This window comes from Schistocerca serialis, chromosome 8, assembly GCF_023864345.2.
Source record: "Schistocerca serialis cubense isolate TAMUIC-IGC-003099 chromosome 8, iqSchSeri2.2, whole genome shotgun sequence".
NCBI lineage: Eukaryota > Metazoa > Arthropoda > Insecta > Orthoptera > Acrididae > Schistocerca > Schistocerca serialis.
The window spans coordinates 279,011,196-279,037,737 of NC_064645.1; the positions used below are offsets into that span (position 1 = coordinate 279,011,196).

Sequence of the window (26,542 nt, forward strand, 5' to 3'; positions counted from 1 at the left end):
GTCGATTAAGAATATTTCTGTTTTGATGTAGAAGGAGTCAGTTCTCTGGTGGCTCGCTACAGAGTAAGTACTTTTAACTTGATTTCTTATTACCATTTATTTTTGTATATGTATTGTACTGAAAATACCTACCCAGCAGCGCCTATGTCAACGGTTCGCGCCGTGCGTCTTGTTTGCAAACAAACTTGCTCCATTCGCTTACGCTATATGCCCACGCTATTCTTCACCTACAAGCTAATATTCCGTGCTGTTCAGTATTTCATGTGTCTGTTTTTGCGACAGTATTAGTTATACGTTAACAGCGATACGCAGCAGTACGAATACTGTTACCGGTGAGAAGTTAGCTGGTATGCACCTCGTGCATGGGTTCAATAAATGCAGTGGAAGAGTGGCACATCTACGCTACGCTGAACTGCTCTCACAGTGACGACAACCATATCATAGTACAGTACTTATGGATACGAGTGTTGCATAACTCTTAATTTTGTGTTGTAACTTTTAGTAATTTTATTTTAATCCTTAACAGTGAAATGAAGGTATTTGCAAAGTACTGCAGTAACGAACCGAATAAATCATACCGAGCGGGGTGGCGCAGTGGTTAGACACTGGACTCGCATTCGGGAGGACGACGGTTCAATCCCGCGTCCGGCCATCCTGATTTAGGTTTTCCGTGATTTCCCTAAATCGCTCCAGGCAAATGCCGGGATGGATCCTCTGAAAGGGCACGGCCGACTTCCTTCCCCATCCTTCCCTAATCCGATGAGACCGATGACCACGCTGTCTGGTCTCCTTCCCCAAAAACCAACCAACCAACCAATAAATCATATTTACGTTATTACTCTGTAACAAGCTACCGGAAAACTCCGGTTTTGATATAAAAATATTCAGATAATATTGCCGAACAGCAGCAGAAATTTTCCCAGTTAAGTTCGGATTCACCTCGTACATATGCTGTTCGCCTCAAATACAGAATGTCGTAGGAAAAAGATAAATGCTACGAAATTTTACATATCTATTTACATTGATATTTGTTTCTTACTCTTAGTTGAAGATATTGTTATTAAATTTCAAGATGTTCAAATGTGTGTGAATTCCTAAGGAACCAAACTGCTGAGGTCATCGTCCCTAGGCCTACACACTACTTAAACTAACTTACGCTAAGAACAAGAACTCGTTCCTCCGGCGGGAGAGGCCGTGCAGTCCGTGACATTGCGCCTCAAACCACGCGGCAACTGCAAGAGGTTACCTACTTCTTCAGAAGAGGACGACAAGAGCAAGGGAAGAGAAACGAGTAAGATAATCGGAAGAAATAAACTTATGTAGAAAAAAAATATTGAGAGTTAAGAGAGAAGTAAAGCTGCATGTCCTCGGGAAAAATTACGGCTGTAGTTTCCACTTGCTTTCAGCCGTTCGCAGTACCAGCACAGCAAGGCTGTTTTGGTTAGTGTTACAAGGCCAGATCAGTCAATCATCCAGACTGTTGCCCCTGAAACTACTGAAAAAGGCTGCTGCCCCTTTTCCGGAACCACACGTTTGTCTGGCCTCTCAATAGACACCCCTCCGTTGTGGTTGCACCTACGGTACGGCTATCTGTATCGCTGAGGCACGCAAGTCTCCCCGCCAACGGAAAGGTTCATGGTTAAGGGGGGGGGGGGGGGAGACCAGATGGCAATTGTAAGAGTCGAGGGACATGAAAGGGAAGCAGTGGTTGGGAAGGGAGTGAGACAGGGTTGTAGCCTCTCCCCTATGTTATTCAATCTGTATAATGACCAAGCAGTAAAGGAAACGAAAGAAAAATTTGGAATAGGAATTAAGATCCATGGAGAAGAAATAAAAACTTTGAGGTTCGCCGATGACATTGTAATTCTGTCAGAGACAGCAAAGGACTTGGAAGAACAGTTGAACGGAATGGGCAGTGTCTTGAAAGGAGGATATACGATGAACATCAACAAAAGGAAAACGAGTATAATGGAATGTAGTCGAATGAAGTCGGGTGATGCTGAGGGAATTAGATTAGAAAATGAGACACTTAAAGCAGTAAAGGAGTTTTGCTATTTGGGGAGCAAAATAACTGATGATGGTTGAAGTAGAGAAGATATAAAATGTAGACTGGCAATGGCAAGGAAAGCGTTTCTGAAGAAGAGAAATTTGTTAACATCGAGTATAGATTTAAATGTCAGGAAGTCGTTTCTGAAAGTATTTGTATGGAGTGTAACCATGTATGGAAGTGAAACATGGACGATAAATAATTTGGACAAGAAGAGAATAGGAGCTTTCGAAATGTGGTGCTACAGAAGAATGCTGAAAATTAGATGGTAGATCACATTACTAATGAGGAGGTATTGAATAGAATTGGGGAGAAGAGGAGTTTGTGGCACAACTTCACCAGAAGAAGGGATTGGTTGGTAGGACATGTTCTGAGGCATCAAGGGATCACCAATTTAGTATTGGAGGGCAGCGTGGAGGGTAAAAATCGTAGAGGAAGACCAAGAGATGAATACGCTAAGCAGATTCAGAAGGATGTAGGTTGCGGTAGGTACTGGGAGATGAAGAAGCTTGCACAGGATAGAGTAACATGGAGAGCTGCATCAAACCAGTCTCAGGACTGAAGACCACAACAACAACAACAACAACAAGAAGAGAGAAGTTTCTGGTGCAGCACTGAAGTGATGTACATATGACGGGGAATCTGGAAGAAAAGGAACGGATAGATTATGATTTTCGCTAATACAGAAGGACGTCGCAAATCAAACAACAAGTAAACGAGAAGATGACAGACAGAATGTGATAATGTGGACAGTAAGAGTGCACAACAAAATAAAAGATACACTTCGTCAGTCATAAGGAGGACGATAGTGCCCGAAAAGGGGACAATTGGTGGTGCTATTTCTGGATCACTGTCCCAGTTCGGCACTTCACACGCCGAGCCACGAAGCGAGATCGATGGTGTTATATGGATACTGTGCTTTTTAGGCACTGCACATTGAAGCCAGGCAGCAGTGCGGAACACTTGGAAACCTTTATCGTAGTCGTCTCCGGTGTGTGCAGACCTTTTTAACGGCAAAAGGCAAGTTATGGGTAAGCCCTGTACTAGCGTTGCTGGCTGGTAACATATTAATAGCCAGCAAAATTACTGGACTATCCTCACTGGGAGAAAAACTGACACAAAAAACGTACAAGTGGTTTTAATTTATTGAAAGTACCGTAAATAGCTGCAGTCATGGACTAGAAGGGTAGACTGCAAATGTGTATACACAAATTATAAATCCCAGGGAGACTTCACTGTGCCATACGATATAACATCCTTGTATAAAACGTCTAGCAATGAAGTAGGTGCTTTCACTAAGCTATTTATGAAGCCAATGGTTTGTGATTTATCATTAGTGTTTGTTCTGTTAATTCTTGGGGTGTTGCTTGTGTGTGTGTGTGTGTGTGTGTGTGTGTATGTGTGTGTGTGTGTGTGTGTGTTTGTGTGTGTGTGATTTGTGCTATGGGTGTGTGGTTTGTTGTGTGGTGTCAGTGTATGGTGAGTGGTGTATGCAGTGTATGTTGAGTGGTGTGTATGTGTATGTTTGTGTGTGTGAGTGATTTATGGTGTGCAGCTTGTGGTGTGGTGCGTGACATGGTGCATTTTGTAGAATGTTGTGATTATCAGCCAGCCGCAGCACATAGCCAGGCTACCTCTCCGTAAGTTCAAGTTTAGTTTAGTTTATCGCTCTATTACGAAATCGCTTTTTTACCACACAATAGCAGAGTATTAATGAAGTAATTACTTGGATTTTATTTTAACAGTCATTATTTGTTGGGGAAGCCTACCGCTCTTTTCGTGCCAATTAAATTTTGCAGAGTTGCTATCTAGTTGCACATGGTATAACTGGAAATATTCTGTTGTTTACAGGATTTATTAAGGGCTCTGTATTCTATAGGTTGTGGTACTGCTCCCCTCCCACAAGCATCGTTAGCACATTCACAAACAGTTCTGTTAATACGAGATCGATGTTTCTCACGACAACATCCTTGTATAAAACATTCCCAGTTTACTTGTGGCATTGTATCTTGATACAATTCGAGCATTCGATGAAATCTTTAATCGCCCGCGTCAGGAACAAGTGACTATAGTGACTGCTATTATAGCCATTAATACACCGCAGACGGCTTGTTATTGGTCAGTGTACGACACCATTATCGCCAAGCTGCCATTTCATGTCACCACTGGTGATGCCAGAGGTCTTGTAGGAAGTTAAACAATTCAGTGCATTTCTGTATGTCTTCTCAGTGCGGAGAGATGACTTACACGTGATATTACATTAGTCCACATTTCTACTTAGTGGATTCTGGTATTGAAGGAGCAATAGAAATTAGAATGTACGAGAACAGTTTCTAACAGGTCAGTTGGCAGCAGAGCGTGGAAGCAAGCTCTCAACGCTGAAGAGACACAGATAAATCCACTGAATCGTTTACGTTCCTACGAGAGCGCTGGCACAAAATATCTTGCAGCACGACATAACAATGACGTAAATCGGTCAATCACAAGCCGTCTGTGGGCTTCAAATGGTCCCCACAACAGCAGCCGCAACAGTTAGCTGCTTCCGGCAAAGATGATAGAGGATTTCATCGAAAGCTGCAAATTGTAATCAGATTTGACGAAACAAGTAAACCGAGAAAATTTTATACAAGTTCTATTAATAACGCGGCATAAACCTGCAAGAAAGAATAAAGTCCGGAACTCCATCCTGTGACCAGAGCAGTTTCCTTTGCTACACAAACATTCCAAGGTGAGCCAAACGATAGTACCAGAAATGCTGTCTTGGTAATAAGCTTAATGAGGTATCTCGAACACAAGGACCTCTTCTATGCCAACCATCACGGATTTCGATCATGTGAAACCCAACTCTCACTTTTCTCGCATGACATACTGAAAATTAGGGATCAAGGTTCTCAGATAGATGCAGTAATGCAGTTTTTCTCGATTTCCAAAAAGCATTTCATTCAGTACCACACCTACGCTTATTATCAGAAGTACGATTGTATAGAGTGAATTCTGTAAAATTAGTGACTGGGCTGATGATTTCTTGGTATGGTGGACGCAACAAGTTATCTTGGATGGAGAGTCACCGACAGATGCAGAGATATGTATGTTAATGACCTTGCGAACAATATTAACGGTAATCTCAGACTTTTCGCGGATGGTGCAGCTATCTCTAATTAAGAACAGTCTGAAAAAAACTGCACAAATATTCAGTCACATCTTAATAAGATTTCAAAGAGATACAGACATTAGCAACTTGATTTAAATGTTCAGAAACGTGAAATTCTGCACTTCACAGAACGAAAAAATGTAGTACCCAATAACTATGATATGAGTTACAACGGTGGCTCATACAAATACCTATGTGTAACACTTTGTAGGCACATGAAATGAGACGATCACGCAGGTTCACTCGTGGGTAAAGTAGGTGGTAGACTAAGGTTTATTAGTAGAACACTAGGGAAATGCAATCAATCTATAAAGAAGATTGCTTACAGATCAATCGTTGACCCATCCTAGAATACTGCACATGTGTGTGGAGCCCATACGAAGTAGGATTAACAGGGGATGTTGAACGTATATAGGGAATGGCAGCACGAATGGTCACAAGTTGTCTGGCCTGCGCCGGCCGGATTGACCGAGCGGCTCTAGGCGCTACAGTCTGGAGCCGCGCGACTGCTACGGTCGTAGGTTCGAATCCTGCCTCGGGCATGGATGTGTGTGATGTCCTTAGGTTAGTTAGGTTTAAGTAGTTCTAAGTTCTAGGGGATTGATGACCTCAGAAGTTAAGTCCCATAGTGCTCAGAGCCATTTGAACCATTTTTTTTTGTCTGGCCTGCGGGGGTCTGTCACAGAGATGTTCAAAGAAGTGAATTGGCAGACTCTTGAAGACAGACGGAAACTATCGCGAGGAAACCTACTTACAAAGTTTGAAGACCCGGCTTTGAATGACAACTGTAGGTATTTACTACAAATCCCTACATATTGCTCCCATAGAGATGCTGAGGAACAGATTAGAATAATTACAGTACGCATAGAGGCGTTCAAACAATCATTCTTCCCGCCCTTCATACGTGGATGGAACGAGAAATATCTCAGATAACTCGTACAATAGGACGCACCCTCTGCCATGCATTTCGTAGTCATTCGCAGAGTACGAATGTACTTAGAAAAAACAAAGATGCTGCTGATCGGATGTAAGTTGTGAGAGTTACGCAAACCGTGAATTTGTTGAGACATAAAATTTATCAGCTAGAAGAAGGGGCGATATCTACAAAACAGTTACTGGCATAATTGATGAGATGACGTCTGGGAGCACCGTGACCACTTTTACCATAATGAAAGAACACACTGTCTGGGTTACTGGGTGTCTTCGGTATTGCGAATAAGCATAAAAAGTGACTGCTAGTGTCTGTGTCTACTGACAGGAAAGCCTCTCTCTCCCTCTCTCTCTCTCTCTCTCTCTCTCTCTCTCTCTCTCTCTCTCTCTCTCTTTCTCTCTTTCAAGGTACCAATATTTTCCAGGCTTTAATTCACAATCTACTGCCGTAATTGTGATATAGATCGTCTGCACTTGGTACACTTGCTATTTTCGGAATGCATTCAGCAAACAGACAGCTGTAACGGTAGAACAAGGTTTGCGTGATCAGGTCGGGGTATCGGAATTGCAGCATCTAGTAAATCCCTTTGTGAATGGGTAATTATTCTACGGCATCTAGTCCGCTGGCAACACGCAGTTCTGACATAAATAATCCGCTGTAATTCGGTCGTGCCGCTCTGTTTCCCACAAAATTAGAAGTATTTTTCTCAGGAAATTTTGCTGTTACTTTGTGCCCTAAATGAAACCCTTGCCTGAAGATGGAAGAGCTCGGTGGTTTCAACAAAAGGGCCTGTTAAATTTCAGGCTATATGCTTGGCTAAAGAGCAAAGGCAATGCGCTGCGACTGTTTAGTTATTACAATTGTAAGAAATTCAGTAATGTTGTAACCAGAGTCAATGCTAATAGTTATTGTTGTAACGGGTCAGAATGCCGACCATCAGCGAAGTAGACACATCAATGTACAATTGCAAGGTATATCTAAAACCCCACCTCACCTGCGGAGAAGAAATACCTTGACTTCCACCTTGTATTACTGGTTACATTAATTGAACAGGTGTTCATTTCAGCTTGGCTCTTCCTCATTATTCTGCAGAGACGTTTAAACCTGTTGGTATTCTATCACGAAGTTTTTATCATGTGTATCAAACGATTCCACCAGGTTCAAGGCACCTATCACCTAATAACGTTCGAACAGTGTAACCGGCAGTAGAAACGGAAGTATGTCTTAACGGCAGATGATTTGGCGTTTCACATATAACTTGAAGTTTAACAGCTGCGTGCAGAACACGCATAAAATTTTACCACTTTCTATGTTACACGTAAACATTATCACCCTTTTTTGTCCTTAGCATTGATCTTCGGTACCACGTAGGTTATTTGGTTGCAGTTGTCCACCCTCAGCTTCAGAGGTAAACTATATTCCTAAACTAACCGCTCGCCTCGCTTGTTTCTTCCACTTCGATCTCTGTTGATGCTAATTACTATCAGCTATGCTAAAACTGATAGAAGCTCTAGGCTCAGTACTATCTGCAAAGCTGCAGGCTGCGCCTGAAGCATCTGAAATTTTACACAGCAAAATTTTGTTGTTAGCCTCAATTGCCCGAAACCAAGCTACTTACTTCTCAGCAATATCCAACAATAATTCTGAAGGCAACAAAAACATAGTTTAACTACTCGATTTCAACAGTACTCAAAGCGAAGCACATGCTTCCGAGAATATGAGAAAGTGGTCCTGGGACAGGATAGCAGCCAGCAAGGAATATTTTAGGGAATTGGTTTGAGAAATTTATTTCAAAGGCCCAGTGAAATCTTTACAATTTTTCTCCCAGAGTAATTCACGCCGTGTCTACGTGACACAAGTCGCTTGTCTTTCAAAACCGGCGGTTCTGTCCAGTTAAAGCTGCCGACAGGATACGCCCTGAGTCCTCTGCTGAAACTGCTAGCGAATTCACGCCATTGATTTTCGCCAATAGCGTGCGCGGGATAACGATCACGTGTGTGGACGCCGGAGCGTCCTGCGGTGCAGAACACACTTGCTTCTCTCTATTGTAATCCAGACCTCGAGCAGAACAGACTCTTTTCGGAAGGCAGAGCCTCTAGCTGTGCTTTTCACGCCCGGCCACCAACTTAAGTTAACATGAACCGCTCCCCCTTTCGTTGCCCACTTCAATTAATTCTTCGACCTCCTAGACTGACCTAAACCTGGTAACTTCCGACCCTCGACGCGCCCCTTGTACACCGTACATTGAAATATATTCTCGTCATTGTACCTAATTTCCTGTTCCGTCATTTAACGGGAGCCCTGGATGCCCACTCTTAATCCTGACGACTCGACCACCTGAACCCTTTCGTCACGAGGCATATGTAACAACCGCCGCACCCCCCTTTTCCCAAACCCTGTATACATTTACAATTGGTGTCAGAAGTGCCCGTTTACATTTGGTGACCACAAGTGGGATCATACACATTTACATTTAGCTGTCAACACAACAAATGGATATCTCTCAAGGCACGTCGATGATATCCTTCCTTTCTCTGGTGGTAGCTACTCTTGTACAATACTCTATAAACTCAGTCAGAATAGGCCTTGGAAGGCCCAACGGTACCGACCGACCACCGTGTCATCCTCAGCTGATAGGCGTCACTGGATGCGGAGGGGTATGTCAGGACACTGCTCTGCAGGCCGTTGTCAGTTTTCGTGACCGGAGCCACTGCTTCTCGATCGAGTATCTCCTCAATTGGCCTCACAAGGGCTGAGTGCACCCTGCTAGTTAACAGCGCTAAGTAGAGTCGGACGGTTACCCACCCAAGTGCTATCCAAGCCAGACAGCGCTTAGCTTCGATGATCTGACGGGAACCGGTGCTACCACTGCAGCAAGGCCTCTGGCACAATTCTCTAAAAATACTGAATTATTACACGCAGTACACTTACAGTAACAACGTAAGGCATCCGCAGGCGCTTTGGCTTTTTAATTATGAATCAGCATTACATTGGTAGTGACTGGTTCAATGTGATGAGTACTTCTGCAGTTTGGTGTTAGAGTGTGTGATCGTTTAAAGTCAACGAAAGCAGAGGCTTACACCCGTTGGCGGCCAGTAGCCTACTTCTCGAGTATTACCCGCGGGACAGACAAGCCTGTATGTCCATCCTTGCGACTGATGGTCTGTGGGACTTCGGCCGTTCGCTTACATAATAAAATGAAACACCTACAGCCGCCGTTTTGATGTTATTTTATTGTATTGCAATGTATTAAATGTCATTAAGTTAATTATACTGTTATATAATTATATTTTATATAGTTACATATTTAATATATCAAATAATTATAACATAAAATAATTAAATTATGATGATGCTATCATTACTGTTTGTGCATACAAGCCTGCAGTTTCGTACTGAGTCAGCGAAACTGGTTGTAATATAATAAATAACATCTAACGGACGGCGGTAGGTGTTTCATTTTTAGACAACCTTGATGTCCCCATCCGATGTACAGATTGTCATCACAAGAGGCTCACGGTCTCATTGCAAAAATCTTCAGTAAGGTATAGAATGCAAACCATGAAAAAGACACACCAATCGACCGTTGGGAAATATGGCGCTTTCATTATGCTTTGCGGAGAAATCCTTCTGAAGAAAAGTTTTTCAACTATCAGAACTGAAATTTTCGTGATTTTTTATCAGATTTCCTGCATGAAAAATACTCACTACATCATTAATTTATAAAATTTTTTGGGAGTTTCATTTTGTTAGACAGGTACCTTTTCAATTCCTCGCCATATCTCCATGATACGCGAAAATATAATATACAATCAAAATTCTACAGACGACAGAGGATTTTAAACTGTGTATTTTGTGGTAGTTATCAAACATTCGGTGTGAGATCTTCAAGGATCAGTGCAGTTGAGAAATCCGTTTATAAAATACATATGTTTCATAACAAAAACTGTCTGCCGCGCGTTGTGACCGAGCTGTTCTAGGTGCTTCAGTCTGGAACAGCACGACCGCTACGGTCGCAGGTTCGAATCCTGCCTCGGGCATGGATGTGTGTGATGTCCTTAGGTTAGTTAGGTTTAAGTAGTTCTAGGGGACTCATGACCTCAGATGTTGAGTCCCATAGTGCTCAGAGCAATAAAAAAAAACCTCTCTTTCACGTAGATATTGGTGTCGCCACCTTGAAAAACAATAATCTTCTATGATGTATCCACCGGGAAATATAGCTCTATAAAATATTCGTGATTACTTCTCGAGGATGGAGAACTCCTTGCCAAGGAAACTTACAGATGTGCAATATAACTGCGGTACAGCAGAATGTCCTAGTATCCAGAGAGCCAAGGATTTCTTCACACAGTAAAACTTAACGTGGTGATAGATCATGTGGAAGGAGAGTTACCAATACGCATCTGTCAACTAGCCCACGAAAGCATAGAGCGTACTGGTTGAATAGAAACTAGATACCTACGAAAATAATGTACAAGCGGTGGAAAAAATGGAAACACGAAGAACACAATACTTTATCAAGCCTAATGCGGCGTAGGAAACACGTTGACATTCAAAACAGCCTCCAGTTGTCTCGCAATGGATAAATACGTATTCTGTATCGTTTTCAAGGGAATTTTATACCGTTCTTCCTGAGAAATAGTGATAAGTTAAGGAACGGTGATGGAAGTGGAAGCCATCGTTCATCCTTCTTTGCAAAATAGCCTACAAATCGTCAATAACACTGAGATCTGGCGACAGCCGTGGCCAGGGCAGATGCAACAATTCACACTCGAGCTCACAAAACCGCGAGCTGTGTGAACAGCCACTCTCATCTTGGCATACAGCGTTACCATTAGGTAACAAACATTGGACCGTGGGATGAATTTGATCAGCCAAAATCGTCACATAATCCTTGACAGTAATGCGACTCGCAGAGTAACCTCAGCGCCTATGGAATACCACGATTTCGCTGGCCGTATTACCACCGGATCTCCCACTGTTGTCTCACTCTTCGGATGTACGTAAATTCTACCAGAGGTTGGACACTGAGTGAAATAACATTCACCGGACCAAATTACCTTCTTCCATTGCTCCATAATCCAGATTTTAGGGCTTCACGCATTTGCCTCACTGACGAGTGGTTCTGGAATTCCAGCTCTGCAATTTACAGTTTATGAAGCTCTCCCTTATTGTTGTTTTGGTGCTGACGGGGTTGGTGAGTGGGACATTCACTTCTGCAGTGACTTTTGCCGCTGTTGTCCTATTTTTCGTTACAATTCTCTTCGATAATCGTCTGTCACGATCACCCAACACGCATTTTCGCCCTCGTTGTGGCTCAGAGGATAATGTTTTCGCGCTTTCCCTATATGCGGTATAAATTTTCGATACGGTGCCTCTTGATACACCAAACACTTCGGCTGCCTTGGCTACTAAAGTACCTATCATACAAGCACCAACAATTTGGCCACGTTGGAATCCGTTAATGTCCGACAGATGCACTCACAACTACACAGAACGCTGTTCTAACCACGACTGATGTTTGCAACGTACATTGTGCAAGTGCCGTTCGTGGTCAAATACAACAGCGTAACCTGCATCTGAATTTGTGCTCAGGTATGTATTTCTCGTGGTGTTTCCATGTTTTTGCCCATCGCTATATGAAATCGACGGAGTCAAATGATACTGAACCCATAGTTATATTCTGTCAACGTATTATCCATGCTTGCTCTGAGAATGTCGGTCGACACTTTGACGGTTTCAGTGTGTATTAATTTTTGCTATAAAGTGTAAGATGTTCATCTCGATAAAAAGCCAAATGGTTATTTCGTACCATTAGTTTTCTGTCTCGAATCAAAAAGTTAAAAATCGTCTACAACCTGTACAATCCTGATCCTAAAATTATGGGACAGGCTCTTAACTATAAAGGCTCATAGGAATAAACCAGTTTGGTTTTTCTGAAGTACAGAAGGCCGAATGGTCTGTATCTAACAGATTTAACGACGATTCTTCTCCCTATGTGATTTTGGATACCGTAAAACCTGAGCCATTAAGAAACGTGGAGTCCAAGTTAGTGACAGCAAAATGCTCTTTTTGCGCCAGTGGAACGGTTTCAAGTTGGACACTATTAGGAAGAGTGCTTTTCCACGTACGTCTCCGCGTAGCTATGCAGTGTGGAGAAAAATTGTGTCACGAAATTTTAACCCTGAATAGCTGATGCCAGTGGAACCAAAATTGCTAATGTTGTGTAGGTCGGGAACGTAGCATTTTTGAACTACGGAAACTTGGTGCCGTAGGCTCCGATTGGCCGTTGGATTGCCCTGTTGTTCGTCGATTGGTGGGCAGCGCTATGATTGTCGGTTCAGACATACAAACGTCCCTCGCCTCGTACTTCCCCAGCGTGGTCGCACACGTTTCGAATAGGTCTTGCTGTTTGTCTTCACCTCACGTCAGAGGCATTCACACGTAAGCTTCGCTTCGGATCACACACACGTCACCTGCGATTTAGCCACCTTGGATATATCGCGATCTCCGGCAGGCAAAGCATTCGCGGTCATGCGTTGTCCAGAGCATCCGGCAACAGGGCAATTCTGCGGCCAATCGGAGCGCGTGGCGCCAAGTTTCCGTAATTTAAAAATGGTGCATTGTCTACCTACACAACAATAGTAATTTTGGTTCCTACTGGCATCAGCTATCCAGGGTTAAATTTCCGTAACACAATTTTTCTCCACCCTGTATAGTACAACAGTTTCATTGATACGGCTTAACGACCCGAATTGGTCATTTCCAAAGCTATGTTGGTCAGTCAACTATGAATTAAGCCTGCTTCAGAACGTTCACCAATAAATGTAATTATTTCTGTGTTAACAGTGAAACTGTCTCCTGAAGTTTATCGTTGAATCTGGCCACTAGCATTCCGGAGAGAAAATCAGGTCAACATGTATTAGAGATTAGATTCGTCCCAGTCCACTGTTGGCCGCGCCGTCGGTCAAAGTATTCATATGTAGTGTGCACATGGTGGATGCGTTCATCATCTGATCTCGTAGCACACTGTTAAACTCAAGACCGAGTGTAGAAGCTCCACAAAAGAGACTTTTCAGAGTTGAGCTGAATGACTACCAAACCTAAATTTCCTGTCCGAGCTGTGATAAGATTTGGATGGTTACATATTCATCTGTGACTATCGATGCGTGTATCGACGTTTACCGATAATCTCGGATGGTTTTCCACGGGGACTGGAAAAAGGGAGGAAGTCGGCGACAAATATGGTTAATTCATACACGTATACACAATTCATCTTACTGTTTTTTGTCACTACTTATTTCAGTGTGCCGCACACCCTTCCCTAGTTTGTAGAGAAACTATCTAAAGGCATTTGTGTGTACACATTGACAAAGAGCCGTATCATACCACTTGGAGAACTTGGTTTTTATTAGGAAATTGGGGGCAGAAAAGGGGAATTTCTCTTATTCTCTTACGTCAGGATGCCGTCGAGTGTCATGTTAGTCTACTGGAGTTTTGTACATTCGAACTGTTAAAACGAGGTCCGCGACATAGCCTGTACGACATGAACCTTCACCCATCCGTAGAGAAGATACTGAGATGGTATTTGCCAAGTTCTTGGTGACTGCCTGGCTCACTTGGTAGATGGGTGTCCTGAGCCATGGAAAAGTGCGCAGTGCTGAGTGTGACCTCAGCAACAGGAACGGTTGCTAGTCGACACTGGACACGCAAAGTGCCCATGAAGGTGGCGTGCAACAAACTTAAGATTGGCAGGAGGCGTACCACATGCTTGGATATGCAACTGATTAGCATTTCAGTAAAAAAGGTAGAGGTAACGCCACCTGCATTCTGTATACGAGGAAAGAACACGAAGCGGGTTTCTCCGTCAGAAATCGCAACTGAATGTCGTTTGTTTGTGATACGATTGTGTTATGCCTCATGTATAAAGGAGAAATGTCTACCAGCACTTCTTGGGCTGAGACAAATGTATCATCATGCAAAGGCACATACAAGCAGATCTGGCCACGCAGTTTCCCGTATGTATGTGTGTGTGTGTGTGTTTTGGGAACTCTTGAGTTGGCAGTCCCCGTTGGCATCACATACGCCAGCGACGCAAAATCGTCAACGCACCATCGCTGGGATGCGTAAAGGCTTATGAGGATACCGTATCACCTGGAGTGCCACGTTCTTTCCGAGACAGAGTTCAGTTCGCCATTTTCGAGTCGACAATACGAGATTTTACGAGCTGAGCGCGTGCGTTTCCAAAAATATAGGCTTGGAGTCTAGAGTCGAGTATGCAAGCGTGGTGCGAGGGCAACTGTAGAGAATCTTGACTGAACTGAAATTATATTGAATATTGTGATAATTAGAAGCGAGGTAAATATCGACGGGAAGCAGGATGTCCAAGGGTAATATAAAAAATTTATGCATATTTCTTAGAATTCATAGGAAGAGGAGTTATGAAGATAGTTGCATTAGACTGAAATGACTGAACAGTTCAACTTAATAAGTGCACACGGGTGAGAAAGAAAAGTAATTCTCCTGAGTGGGGTTGATTTAAGATTCAGTAATTTGCAGAATTACACTAATCGAAGAAAAAGCGGTGAATACCATGCTGTTGTGCGCCCAAAATACTTTGTCACCATCAACCAGAGTAAAAATAGTTTTGTAAAGAAAATAACGAGTGTGAGTGTGGAGCGAAAAATTGTTAGGTTGAATTTGTTATCTAATTAACAGTGATTTTATCCCATGACATTATATTGTCTATTAAATTGCAGTCAAGACCACCTCTGTAGAGGAATGGTGGCTGTCACCATAGCCCAGTGTGTTCGGTCAGGGCGTCGGCCCCTCTGTAATACAAAAGTGGAGTGAAGTTTTCAAAGACGGAATTTGAGAAGTGTCCTGCGACACCCGCACGGAACTGCTGAAGCAAAACGACGAAGAAACAGAAAGAAAGAAGATGGAGAAACGGTTAGTGTCGTTGGCTTTGGTGTGGAATGACGCAGGTTTGACTCGCGATACCTACCTAGATTTTTTCTGATATAGGAGGATCTGGAAAGGGAGCCACTCAGCCTCTTGAGGCTAAATGAGGAGCTGCACGACTTAAAAAGTAGCAGCGCAATCACGATTTACCTACGGGCAACAAAAGCTCGAGGGATTGGGGGCATGCTGATCAGATGTCCCACGATCATAGATCGCTTCTCGCACTGCCTTATCGGCACCAGTCTGAGCAGGCCTAAGGCCTAATACCACCGAGTGTTGTTGTTGCTGTCAAATTACTATGAACAGTGCTTCAAAAGATATTAAAGATCGTAACTGGGAAATGGGATCGCGATAGGCACACAGCCCCAGTTCTGAAAATTCACTTGTTACCTGCTTGTAACTAGTTCGTCCTCAGTTCAGTAATTTCCGATGTTTCAATCAAATTTCCGACTGCTAAAATATGCCTTCTACATATAGCGAGAGCTGGAGAAGTATTGTAGGGTGGAGAGAGGAATGGGTTGAAAACTCTTACCTGTGTCCCTAGCGGTGCCAGGTGTCCCGAATCCGCAGGATGCCCCGACTTTAGGGATGTCATCATCCTTTCCGTATAGGCGTTATGTGGGGCCCCAAATGTGTTGACTATTGTGCACTGCTAAAAATTCAGAAATGCGCATTTACTTCAAAAGTGGTGGGGCACAGAAAAGATCCCAGTTGGGTTTGTGGACGCGTTGATGGTGGTAACCCAGATACAGTACAGTGTTCGATGTTCTCCCTCACGGTGCACGATCAACTCTGAAGTGTATTGTGCTACTTTCAGGAAACTGAAAAAACAACTTTGTGTGTGTGTCGCCACAAAAAATGCAAACAATTTTGTCCTCCATGACAACGGAAGTCTGTACTGCCAAGAGGAGCTCACAAAACTTCATTGGACTGTTATTCCTCTACCCAGCTACAGTCCGGATCTGGCACCTTCCGACTTCCATCTGTTTGGCCCTATGAAGGAGGCACTCCGCGGGAAGCAGTACGTGGATGATGGAAATATTATTGATGCAGTAAGACTGTGGTTCCGTCGTTGATCCGTAAAGTGGTACTATGTGGGCATACATGCCCTCCGCGCAAGGTGGAGTGAGGTTGTCACTTTGCACATTGTGGCCAAGACAGTGGGGAATAATATGGTGTAGTGGAATCTGAATAAAACCAACCTACTTTCAGAAAAAAAATGTGTTGCATTACGTATTGAATCCTCCTCGTACTTTCATTCCGTGGCGGTGAGCACCCCTCGCGTTCACCCACTTGTTCGTTTCGTGCTTTCGTTTTAGAAACAAAACGTTTGAGGCATGTGCACGACTGGTGTTTGCCAGGTCTTTGGCTTTTTACAGGACTGTTCGATATTTCAGCCTCGTGTTCGGTGTTTAGTGCCGAAGTATGTGTGGTCCGGTATTTTTACAATTCCATTCGCAACACTAATTTATTTATTGATAGGCGAAATCAAAACATAAAAATTTGGTGAGCTGTTGCCAGCCGACGCGTGCTGCGTTCATGACCTTGAATGATCTCCGTCCGTCTCTTTCTTTCTCTGCATTCAGCTGTCACCGCCCGAGCCCGCCATTCTCCAGCGCGCACCCGTTAGGCAGTGGAATCTCAGAGTGGAACACTTGCGTTTTGACTTTACTGTGTATAGTATCTCGTATGCCTATCTAACCTATAAAAAACGACAAACATCACAGGGGGGGGGGGGGGGGGTATTGTAGAAGACATTGATAATGATAGCTTATGCGAAGAGATCTGTATGCTAAGTAAAATTTTGGAACAATTACAAAGTCAAACTTCTTCACCCACAAACTCGTTTTCGCGGACGATGTTTTAAACGGAGAAGAAACACCCAACATAAAAAAGTCAAAATGATAAAGGCAGTTCAATGCAGCAATGCCTATGTGAAAAAGAGTCTTCAGTCACTTGATCAATTATGGCCTGACGCTAGAAGCAAATTGAGTTTCGATACGATAAAAGCAGGCATATGTATTCGTTGCAGTCTGAAGTTTTCAACATGCAACGATTTTTACCAAAAAAGTTGAAGGCAATAAAAAGTTGTTGAAAGCCATAACTAGGAATAATGAATATAATTTTTAATGTTTACCAAGTGTTTTGCTGTGTTCATCGCCAGCCCTTAGCTCAGAAAATGCTTCCGCCAGGCAGTGTTCGGTGATTTTGTCAAATTAATCTGGCAACTCAACTGGTAAGTGATTTACAGAATATTTCTGTCTTTCGAAACGCAGCGAATACAAAGAATTTGAATGAAGCTAAATTATAATTACATATTTTATGTAACTACACTAACAAGCCTAAATGGAAATTTGAGGTAAGTTCCTATGGGACGAAATTGCTGAGGTCATCGGTCCCTAGGCTTAGACACTACTCAATCTAACTTAAACTAATTTACGCTAAGGACAACACACGCACACCCATGCCTGAGGGAGGATTCGAACCTTCGTTAGGGGAGCCGCGCGAACTATGGCAACGCGTCCCCGACGGCGCGGCTACCCCGCGCCTAGCAAACCTAAACACCGACTCACACTACATTTTAAACAGTCGTTAGAAAAGCTTACAATTCTTTACTGTGCGTGTGTTTTTTTTTATTTCGCTCTTTTTCGTGTTAGGCAAGCTTATGGGTCGTAGATGTCAGGGAGATTAGTGAAAACTCCAGTTTTATTTCCTGCAAAATATTTTTCATTACCCACCTGAAGTTGATATTTTTATGAAAATAACAGCATTTTTTAGTACAATTGTACCAGTGTACCAATTTTGTTCACAATATCTATAGACAAGTTTAATTTAAAGTCCATGGCCGCGCTTTTCTGTCTGATCTTCAGGCTAATCTAAAGTACTATTGCAGGGATTTTGATACGGTTTCCACTAATAGACAGACTCATGCACGAGCAGGATTTGTGTATATAACTTATTACCGCTATGCTAGAAAGATCGTCCGGCTGTAGATACTTAGCTCATTCCCTGTGAAGCTGGGGCGGGTCGCAAAAATGTATGTATCTATATTTGCATGTAAGTTCCACATCTCCTCCTAAACCACAGGACTGATTTAAGCCAAACTTGTTACACATATCCCTTGCCATCTGGAAACAATCGCTGTGAGGGTAAGAACCACCCATCCATAAAATGGCTGGGGTTTGGGGAAAAAAGCAGTGTAACTCACGACGCGCGAGCACACATAGTTTATTCATGCAATACATGGGAACGAGAGCAACTAACTTTGTTCATAATTTCAAACCTTTACCAAACTTATCGGAACTGAAAACTCCCTGAAAATGTTAAAAGGAAAGAACTTTGTCGCTAACTACTTTTTCGCTGTTCATGCACTAAAACTGGCACATGGAACATGACGTTATAATTTATTACTTTTTTACTACTAATGGTGTTCGCAACACAATTTGCAGACAGTGTCCACATATACCACTGAATGTACCAGAAAAATTATATCATTGCACGACACACAGTTCAGGAGAGATACAGTCATAAACAATGGGATGCGTGAAAAACTGCCGCATCACGCATGACGTTTAAATTTATTATTTCTTTAATACAAACTCTGTTGATAACACATTTTGCGGACTGTAACCACTTATATCACTGAATGTACAAGGAAAATTAAATCAGTGTACGATACACAGTTCAGGAGATATGACGTCATAAACATTGAGCTGCGTGAAAACGAATGCAGGGCGAAGATCGTTAGAAATACCAGTGCGATATGTGTACAAATACGGGTGAAATATGTTGAATATATGTGAAATGCACGAGTGGGGAGAGGAGAAGATGGGCAGAGACAAGGAGGAGGAAGAGGTAGGTGTATAGAGGAGGGAGGAGGAGATGGAGAGAGAGAATGGGGTGGTGGAGAAGCACAAAGAAATGGAGGAGGAGGAGGAGATGGAATTAAGGGGGGAGGAGATGCACAGAGAGGGAAGGAGTAGGAGGATAGAAGGGGGAGGAGCAGATGGAGAGAGGGAGAGGGTAAAAAAAAAGGTGGAGGAGGAGATGGAGAGTGAGAGGCGTAGATGGAGACTGACAGAGAGAAGGGGTGGAAGAGGCGGACAGATGGGATGGTGGAGATTGACAGAGAAGGGGGGTAAGGATAAGATGGTGTGGTGTGGTGTGCATACTGTAAGACCTTCAGTAGACGCACTATCAGATTATTTGATATGTCGCTCTAACGAAGTAGGCGAGTGTCAGCAATATGTCTCGTGGTCTTATCGTGGCATGTTTATCTTCTGCCGTTAGGTCAGACGATAGAAATGCCACTTGCACGCTTAGAGTAGCAGATTGACAGTGACCAACTTTAAACAGAACTTGATTAATTTTCACATACATTTATTAAAATGATAACAAGCATAAAAATTACTTAACTTGGTTCTGGATGCTATTTACAATTGACAATCTGAAGTTTCTTTGGTATGGGTATGTTAATCTTATTCTCACATATATCTCTGATGCTTGACAAAAGTGTCTGTACATTTATTTTCATGGCTATGTACAGGAATATGATAATCTTATTAGGCCCAGACTGAAACTTGACTTTAGACTGGTACAGACGAATGTAGACTTGTACAGACTGGTGCAGACAAATGCAGACTGACTAATAGGAGGTCTGTACACTCGTTATAATACCTCGCGGGTTCATGTATCACTGCGTGAGTGTGATCCGCAAGGAGAAAACGTTCTACGTTAGCAGCAATCTCATTGGCTGCATTACATATTAATACGCGGATCGGCGGAAGCAGAATTTGGTCTGTCTCTATGGCAGCACCATCTCGTAGTGCGGAGACGGACGAGCGCTGCGTCTGCGCTGTTGTGCTTAGCGGGGCGTGCTCTAGTGGGAAAGTTGTGTACGCGCTGACTGCGCGGAACTATGTACACAACAGATGGGAACAGAGAGGGAGCTGGACTCATAGAAGACTGGAATAAATAAATATACCCCGGCAAACCTAGTTACTAAGCTAGTGTATTATAAGAAAATGCTTCCCTAATGACTGAAAACGTACATCCGTCTTTTGTGTTCCGACATTTAGGTCTTTGCCCTGCCGACGTTTTAAACCTGCAATTCTGAAGTTCTTATTTGCTGTTTACTGGATCTGAGAGCACTAGTTCTGTCTTAGTTTGCTGCGGTGAAAAATGTAATGTCAGCTGGAAGGACACATATGCCAATGGTCCAGGAGAACTAAATCTGTAGTGATAGCAAAGATCTTCAAGGAGTGGTATCAGCTCGCAACGTCCCAGGTGTACCTGTTTGGCTAAGAGTTGTTGTAGAGTGACTCACCTAAGGGCGCGAGTAGGAGTAGGCTGAAGTGCGATGCGGCGAGCGACAGCAGCAAGGTCACAGCCTGGCGACACCACGTGACCACTCGGTCCACGCGCATGCCCATCCCTCTGTTTCCATAGTCACTGTTAGAGCGCCGGCGAGACCATCACCTGCAACACAGAACACCAGGCTGGCATCAGCAAACGCGCGCATCAGCGACGAAGTGGTTGCTGCTGCTGCGTTTATACCATGTATGTTATCACTATCGTTAGCTATTTTTTTTTTACAGAAACAGCATCAAAAAGTGCAAAATTTTCCAAATTCATTATAAAAAGAATACAGATTTTAAAAAACATCAAAACGACTATAAAAATGATAAGACTGTAAAAACCGAAATAATTTTGGAATATGACATAGATGAGTCATCCAGACTATACAGGGAGAACCAGGAGGAGCTGTCGATATTCCGGAATATGACAGAATCGTTCTCCATCTGGGGATGTTCGCCGCCAAGTTCAAGTCTTATTTCAGTCGACGCCACATTGGGCGCCGTTGATGAGGATGGAGTGACGAGGAGGACAACACAACACACAGTCCACGAACAGAGAAAATCTCCAACCCGGCCGGGAATCGAACCCGGGCCCGCTTGCATGGGAGGCGAGCACGTTACCACCCAGCTAAGCAGGCAGACTGAAACAAAGAAAATTAATACGGACATATGCCTACCCCAAATAGTGTCTGACCCGGAACACCTACATTTGCTTTTGGGCTTTGGCGTGCGCACGTGTCTTACCCACCCAACCTCTTTGACGTTTTATTCTAACCCAACCTACCTCGTTGCTGTCAACCTCTTTGCTCGGATGTCTTTTTGCCATTAAAGTAACTCTCTGAATGCGCAGTTGTCCATGGTGCGATGTGAGTGAAGCAGAGCGAAGGACTTACAATGTATCAGAGCTGCATCGGTTAATTGTGTTTGTACACACGCTGGCTGAAATGCCAAACATCTACACATGAACAATATGCAGATATAGTGTAACTTTATGGTTCCTGCGATGGTAGCGTTATTGTTGCTGTTGAAGAATACCGTCAGCGCTTAAGTTAAGTTAAGTTAAGTTAAGTTAAGTATCAAAGGTGGGTCAGATATGATAGTCGGATGCTTCTATAGACCACCTGCATCAGCAACCGTAGTAGTTGAGCGCCTCAGAGAGAACCTGCAGAACGTCGTGAAGAAGTTTCGTGATCATACTATTGTAATAGGGGGAGACTTCAATCTACCAGGTATAGAATGGGATAGTCACACAATCAGAACTGGAGCCAGGGACAGAGACTCTTGTGACATTATCCTGACTGCCTTGTCCGAGAATTACTTCGAGCAGATAGTTAGAGAACCAACTCGTGAAGCTAACGTTTTAGACCTCATAGCAACAAATAGACCGGAACTTTTCGACTCCGTGAATGTAGAAGAGGGTATCAGTGATCATAAGTCAGTGGTTGCATCAATGACTACAAGTGTAATAAGAAATGCCAAGAAAGGAAGGAAAATATATTTGCTTAACAAGAGTGATAGGGCACAAATCGCAGAATATCTGAGTGACCACCATCAAACGTTCATTTCTGAGGAAGAGGATGTGGAACAAAAATGGAAAAAATTCAGAAACATCGTCCAGTACGCCTTAGATAAGTTCGTACCGACTAAGGTCCAAAGCGAGGGGAAAGATCCACCGTGGTATAACAATCATGTACGAAAGGTACTACGGAAACAAAGAAAGCTTCATCATAGGTTTAAGAGTAGTCGAATCATAGCTGATAAGGAAAAGCTGAACGAAGCGAAAAAGAGCGTAAAGAGAGCAATGAGAGAAGCATTCAACGAATTCGAACATAAAACATTGGCAAACAATCTAAACAAGAACCCTAAAAAGTTTTGGTCATATGTAAAATCGGTAAGCGGATCTAAATCCCCTATTCAGTCACTCGTTGACCACGATGGCACCGAAACAGAGGACGACCGAAGAAAGGCAGAAATACTGAATTCAGTGTTCCGAAACTGTTTCACTGCGGAAAATCGTAACACGGTCCCTGACTTCAGCCGTCGCACGGACGCCAAAATGGAAAATATTGAAATAAACGATATCGGAATTGAAAAACAACTGCTATCACTTAGTAGCGGAAAAGCATCCGGACCAGACGAGATACCCTTGAGATTCTACAGTGATTATGCTAAAGAACTTGCTCCCTTTCTATCAGCAATTTATCGTAGATCGCTGGAAGAACGTAAAGTACCTAGCGACTGGAAGAAAGCGCAGGTCGTTCCCATTTTCAAGAAGGGTCATAAATCAGATGCGAATAATTATAGGCCTATTTCGCTTACGTCAATCTGTTGTAGAATAATGGAACATGTTTTGTGTTCTCGTATTATGACGTTCTTAGATAATACAAATCTCCTTCATCATAACCAACATGGATTCCGCAAACAGAGATCATGTGAAACTCAGCTCGCCCTATTTGCCCAAGAAATTCACAGTGCCGTAGACACTGGCGAGCAGATTGATGCCGTATTCCTGGACTTCAGGAAGGCATTTGATACGGTTCCGCACTTACGTTTAGTGAAAAAAATACGAGCTTACGGAATATCGGACCAGGTTTGTGATTGGATTCAGGATTTCCTAGAAGAAAGAACACAACATGTCATTCTTAACGGTTCAAAATCTGCAGATGTAGAGGTAATTTCGGGAGTACCGCAGGGAAGCGTGATAGGACCTTTATTGTTTACAATATACATAAATGACTTAGTTGACAACATCGGTAGCTCCGTGAGGCTATTTGCAGATGACACGGTTGTCTACAAGAAAGTAGCAACATCAGAAGACTCGTACGTACTCCAGGAGGACCTGCAGAGGATTAATGCATGGTGCGACAGCTGGCAGCTTTCCCTAAACGTAGATAAATGTAATATAATGCGCATACATAGGGGCAGAAATCCATTCCAGTACGATTATGCCATAGGTGGTAAATCATTGGAAGCGGTAACGACCGTAAAATACTTAGGAGTTACTATCCGGAGCGATCTGAAGTGGAATGATCACATAAAACAAATAGTGGGAAAAGCAGGCGCCAGGTTGAGATTCATAGGAAGAATTCTAAGAAAATGTGACTCATCGACGAAAGAAGTAGCTTACAAAACACTTGTTCGTCCGATTCTTGAGTATTGCTCATCAGTATGGGACCCTTACCAGGTTGGATTAATAGAAGAGATAGACATGATCCAGCGAAAAGCAGCGCGATTCGTCATGGGGACATTTAGTCAGCGCGAGAGCGTTACGGAGATGCTGAACAAGCTCCAGTGGCGGACACTTCAAGAAAGGCGTTACGCAATACGGAGAGGTTTATTATCGAAATTACGAGAGAGCACATTCCGGGAAGAGATGGGCAACATATTACTACCGCCCACATATATCTCGCGTAATGATCACAACGAAAAGATCCGAGAAATTAGAGCAAATACGGAGACTTACAAGCAGTCGTTCTTCCCACGCAGAATTCGTGAATGGAACAGGGAAGGGGGGATCAGATAGTGGTACAATAAGTACCCTCCGCCACACACCGTAAGGTGGCTCGCGGAGTATAGATGTAGATGTAGATGTAGATTGCGTGAAACGGGTATTCTTCCACGTGTAAGTGCCACAGGAACATGTGTATGGCGTCATTACACGAGGAAAGCGTCTGTCTATTTCACATACAGCTTGTCCACAATCTTTACATCGGCGGCAATGCCCACTTTGTCACTGGTTAAACGATAGTCCTAATTTGCTTCCATTAATGTTATTAACTGATGACGCCACATTTAGACAGAATGGAATCAAAAACACACGTAATAATCGTCGACCGTCGAAGGAAATATACATGCTACAGTGGAAACCAATTTCCAGATTTGTTTTTCGATCAATATTTGGTTTGGAATTATCGGTAACTTGTTGATAAATTGAGTCATTTTAGAAGAGCTAGTGACGGGACAAAATTACTTGCATTTTTTTGGAAAATTACGAGGGTTGAATGAAAAGTAATGCCTCCTCCATCGTTAATTTGGTTTGAATGGGAATATTTTAATAAATTAAACGCAGAAATAATCCTTAGAATGTGATCTTTAGTTACCAATATTCACTTTTCCACATAATCACCAGCCAACTTAATACATCTCTGCCAACGATGAACAAGTTTTCTGAAGCCGTCACGGAAGAAGTCGACAATCTGTTTCCGCAACCATAGTCTCACAGTTCTCTCTCAACGTCTTCATCAGAAGCATAATGATGTCCCCGCAGATCGTCTTTCCTTATTGGGAACAAATGGAAGTCAGACGGTGCTAAATCTGGACTGTATGGAGGATGCCGCACGGTGGTGTGATTCAGTCTCTGAAGTTCTGCTGTGGTGACACGTGAAGTGTGTGGTTTGGCATTGTCATGCTGCAGGAAGAAATTTCCCTTATTCTTTTAGTACCCTTGATAGCCGTCGTTTCAGAATTCGCAGCGTTGTGAGGTAACGCTCTGTGACCATGATTTTTCCAACTGAGGGTTGCGTCTTGAATTTTTTTTCTAGGGCGAGTCTTTGTGTCGATATTTCATAGGCTGACGCTTCGTCTCCGTGTCGTAATGGTGTACCCACGATTCGTCTCCTGTCACAACTGAATGGAGAAAGGCGTCACCTTCATTCTCGTAACGCGAGAGGAGTTCCTCGCAAATTTAAAGTCTTTGCGCTTTCATTTCAGGAGTCAGCATCCGGGGTACCCATCGTGCACAGATCTTCCGATAGCCAATCAAAGCAATAATGTGACACACACGTTCTTGTGAAACGCCGATTGTGCTTGCAATTTCTCTCTGAGTGATACGACGATCGTCCTGAATCAGCCTGTCAACATTTTGCTTGTGAAACTCGGTGGTTGCTGTCACGGGGCGTCCAGTTCTTTATCTGTCATGCAAGTCAGATGTTCCCGCCTCAACATCTTTAAACTTACTCGCTCAACGACGCACAGTACTCACATCAACACTATCACCATAAACTGCTTTCATTCTCTGATGAAGTTCCTTTGGGGTGACACCTTGGAGAATCCTGGAGATACTAGAAGGTATCAGATAGATTATATAATGAAAAGACAAAGATATAGGAACCAGGTTTTAAATTGTAAGAGATTTCCAGGGGCAGATGTGGACTCTAACCACAATCTATTGGTTATGAACTGTAGATTAAAACTGAAGAAACTGCAAAAACGTGGGAATTTAAGGAGATGGGACCTGGATAAACTGACTAAACCAGAGGTTGGACAGAGTTTCAGGGAGAGAATAACGGAACAATTGACAGGAATGGGGGAAAGAAATACAGTAGAAAAAGAATGGGTAGCTCTGAGGGATGAAGTAGTGAAGGCAGCAGAGGATCAAGTAGGTAAAAAGACGAGGGCTAGTAGAAATCCTTGCCTAACAGAAGAAATATTGAATTTAATTGATGAAAGGAGAAAAATAAAAATGCAGTAAATGAAGCAGGCAAAAAGGAATACAAACGTCTCAAAAATGAGATGGACAGGAAGTGCAAAATGGCTAAGGAGGGATGGCTAGAGGACAAATGTAAGGATGTAGAGGCTTATCTCACTAAGGGCAAGATAGATACTGCCTACAGGAAAATTAAAGAGACCTTTGGAGAAAAGAGAGCCACTTGTATGAATATGAAGGGCTTTGATGGAAACCCAGTTCTAAGCAGAAGGGAAAGCAGAAAGGTGGAAGGTGGAAGGAGTATATAGAGGGTCTATACAAGGGCGATGTACTTGAGGACAATATTATGGAAATGGAAGAGGATGTAGACGAAGATGAAATGGGAGATACGATACTGCATGAAGAGTTTGATAGAGCACTGAAAGACCCGAGTCGAAACAAGGCCCCGGGAGTAGACAACATTCCATTAGAACTACTGACGGCCTTGGGAGAGCCAGTCCTGATAAAAACTCTACCATCTCGTGAGCAAGATGTATGAGACAGGCGAAATACCCTCGGACTTCAAGAAGAATATAATAATTCCAATCCCAAAGAAAGCAGGTGTTGACAGATGTGAAAATTACCGAACTATAAGTTTAATAAGTCACAGCTGCGAAATACTAACGCG

General features: G+C 43.1%; 1 protein-coding gene across 3 annotated transcripts in view; it reads right to left on the minus strand.

Annotated features, from left to right (window-relative positions):
- Positions 1-20,564, minus strand: part of LOC126416243 (protein turtle-like) — a 263,351-nt gene extending 242,787 nt beyond the window's left edge. For all 3 annotated transcript variants that reach the window (XM_050083857.1, XM_050083859.1, XM_050083858.1), the window contains exon 1: positions 20,420-20,564. In XM_050083857.1, the coding sequence (XP_049939814.1) occupies positions 20,420-20,525 (106 nt within the window). In that variant the 5' untranslated portion in view covers positions 20,526-20,564. The remainder of the gene's footprint in view (positions 1-20,419) is intronic.
- Positions 20,565-26,542: the final 5,978 nt, after the last annotated feature.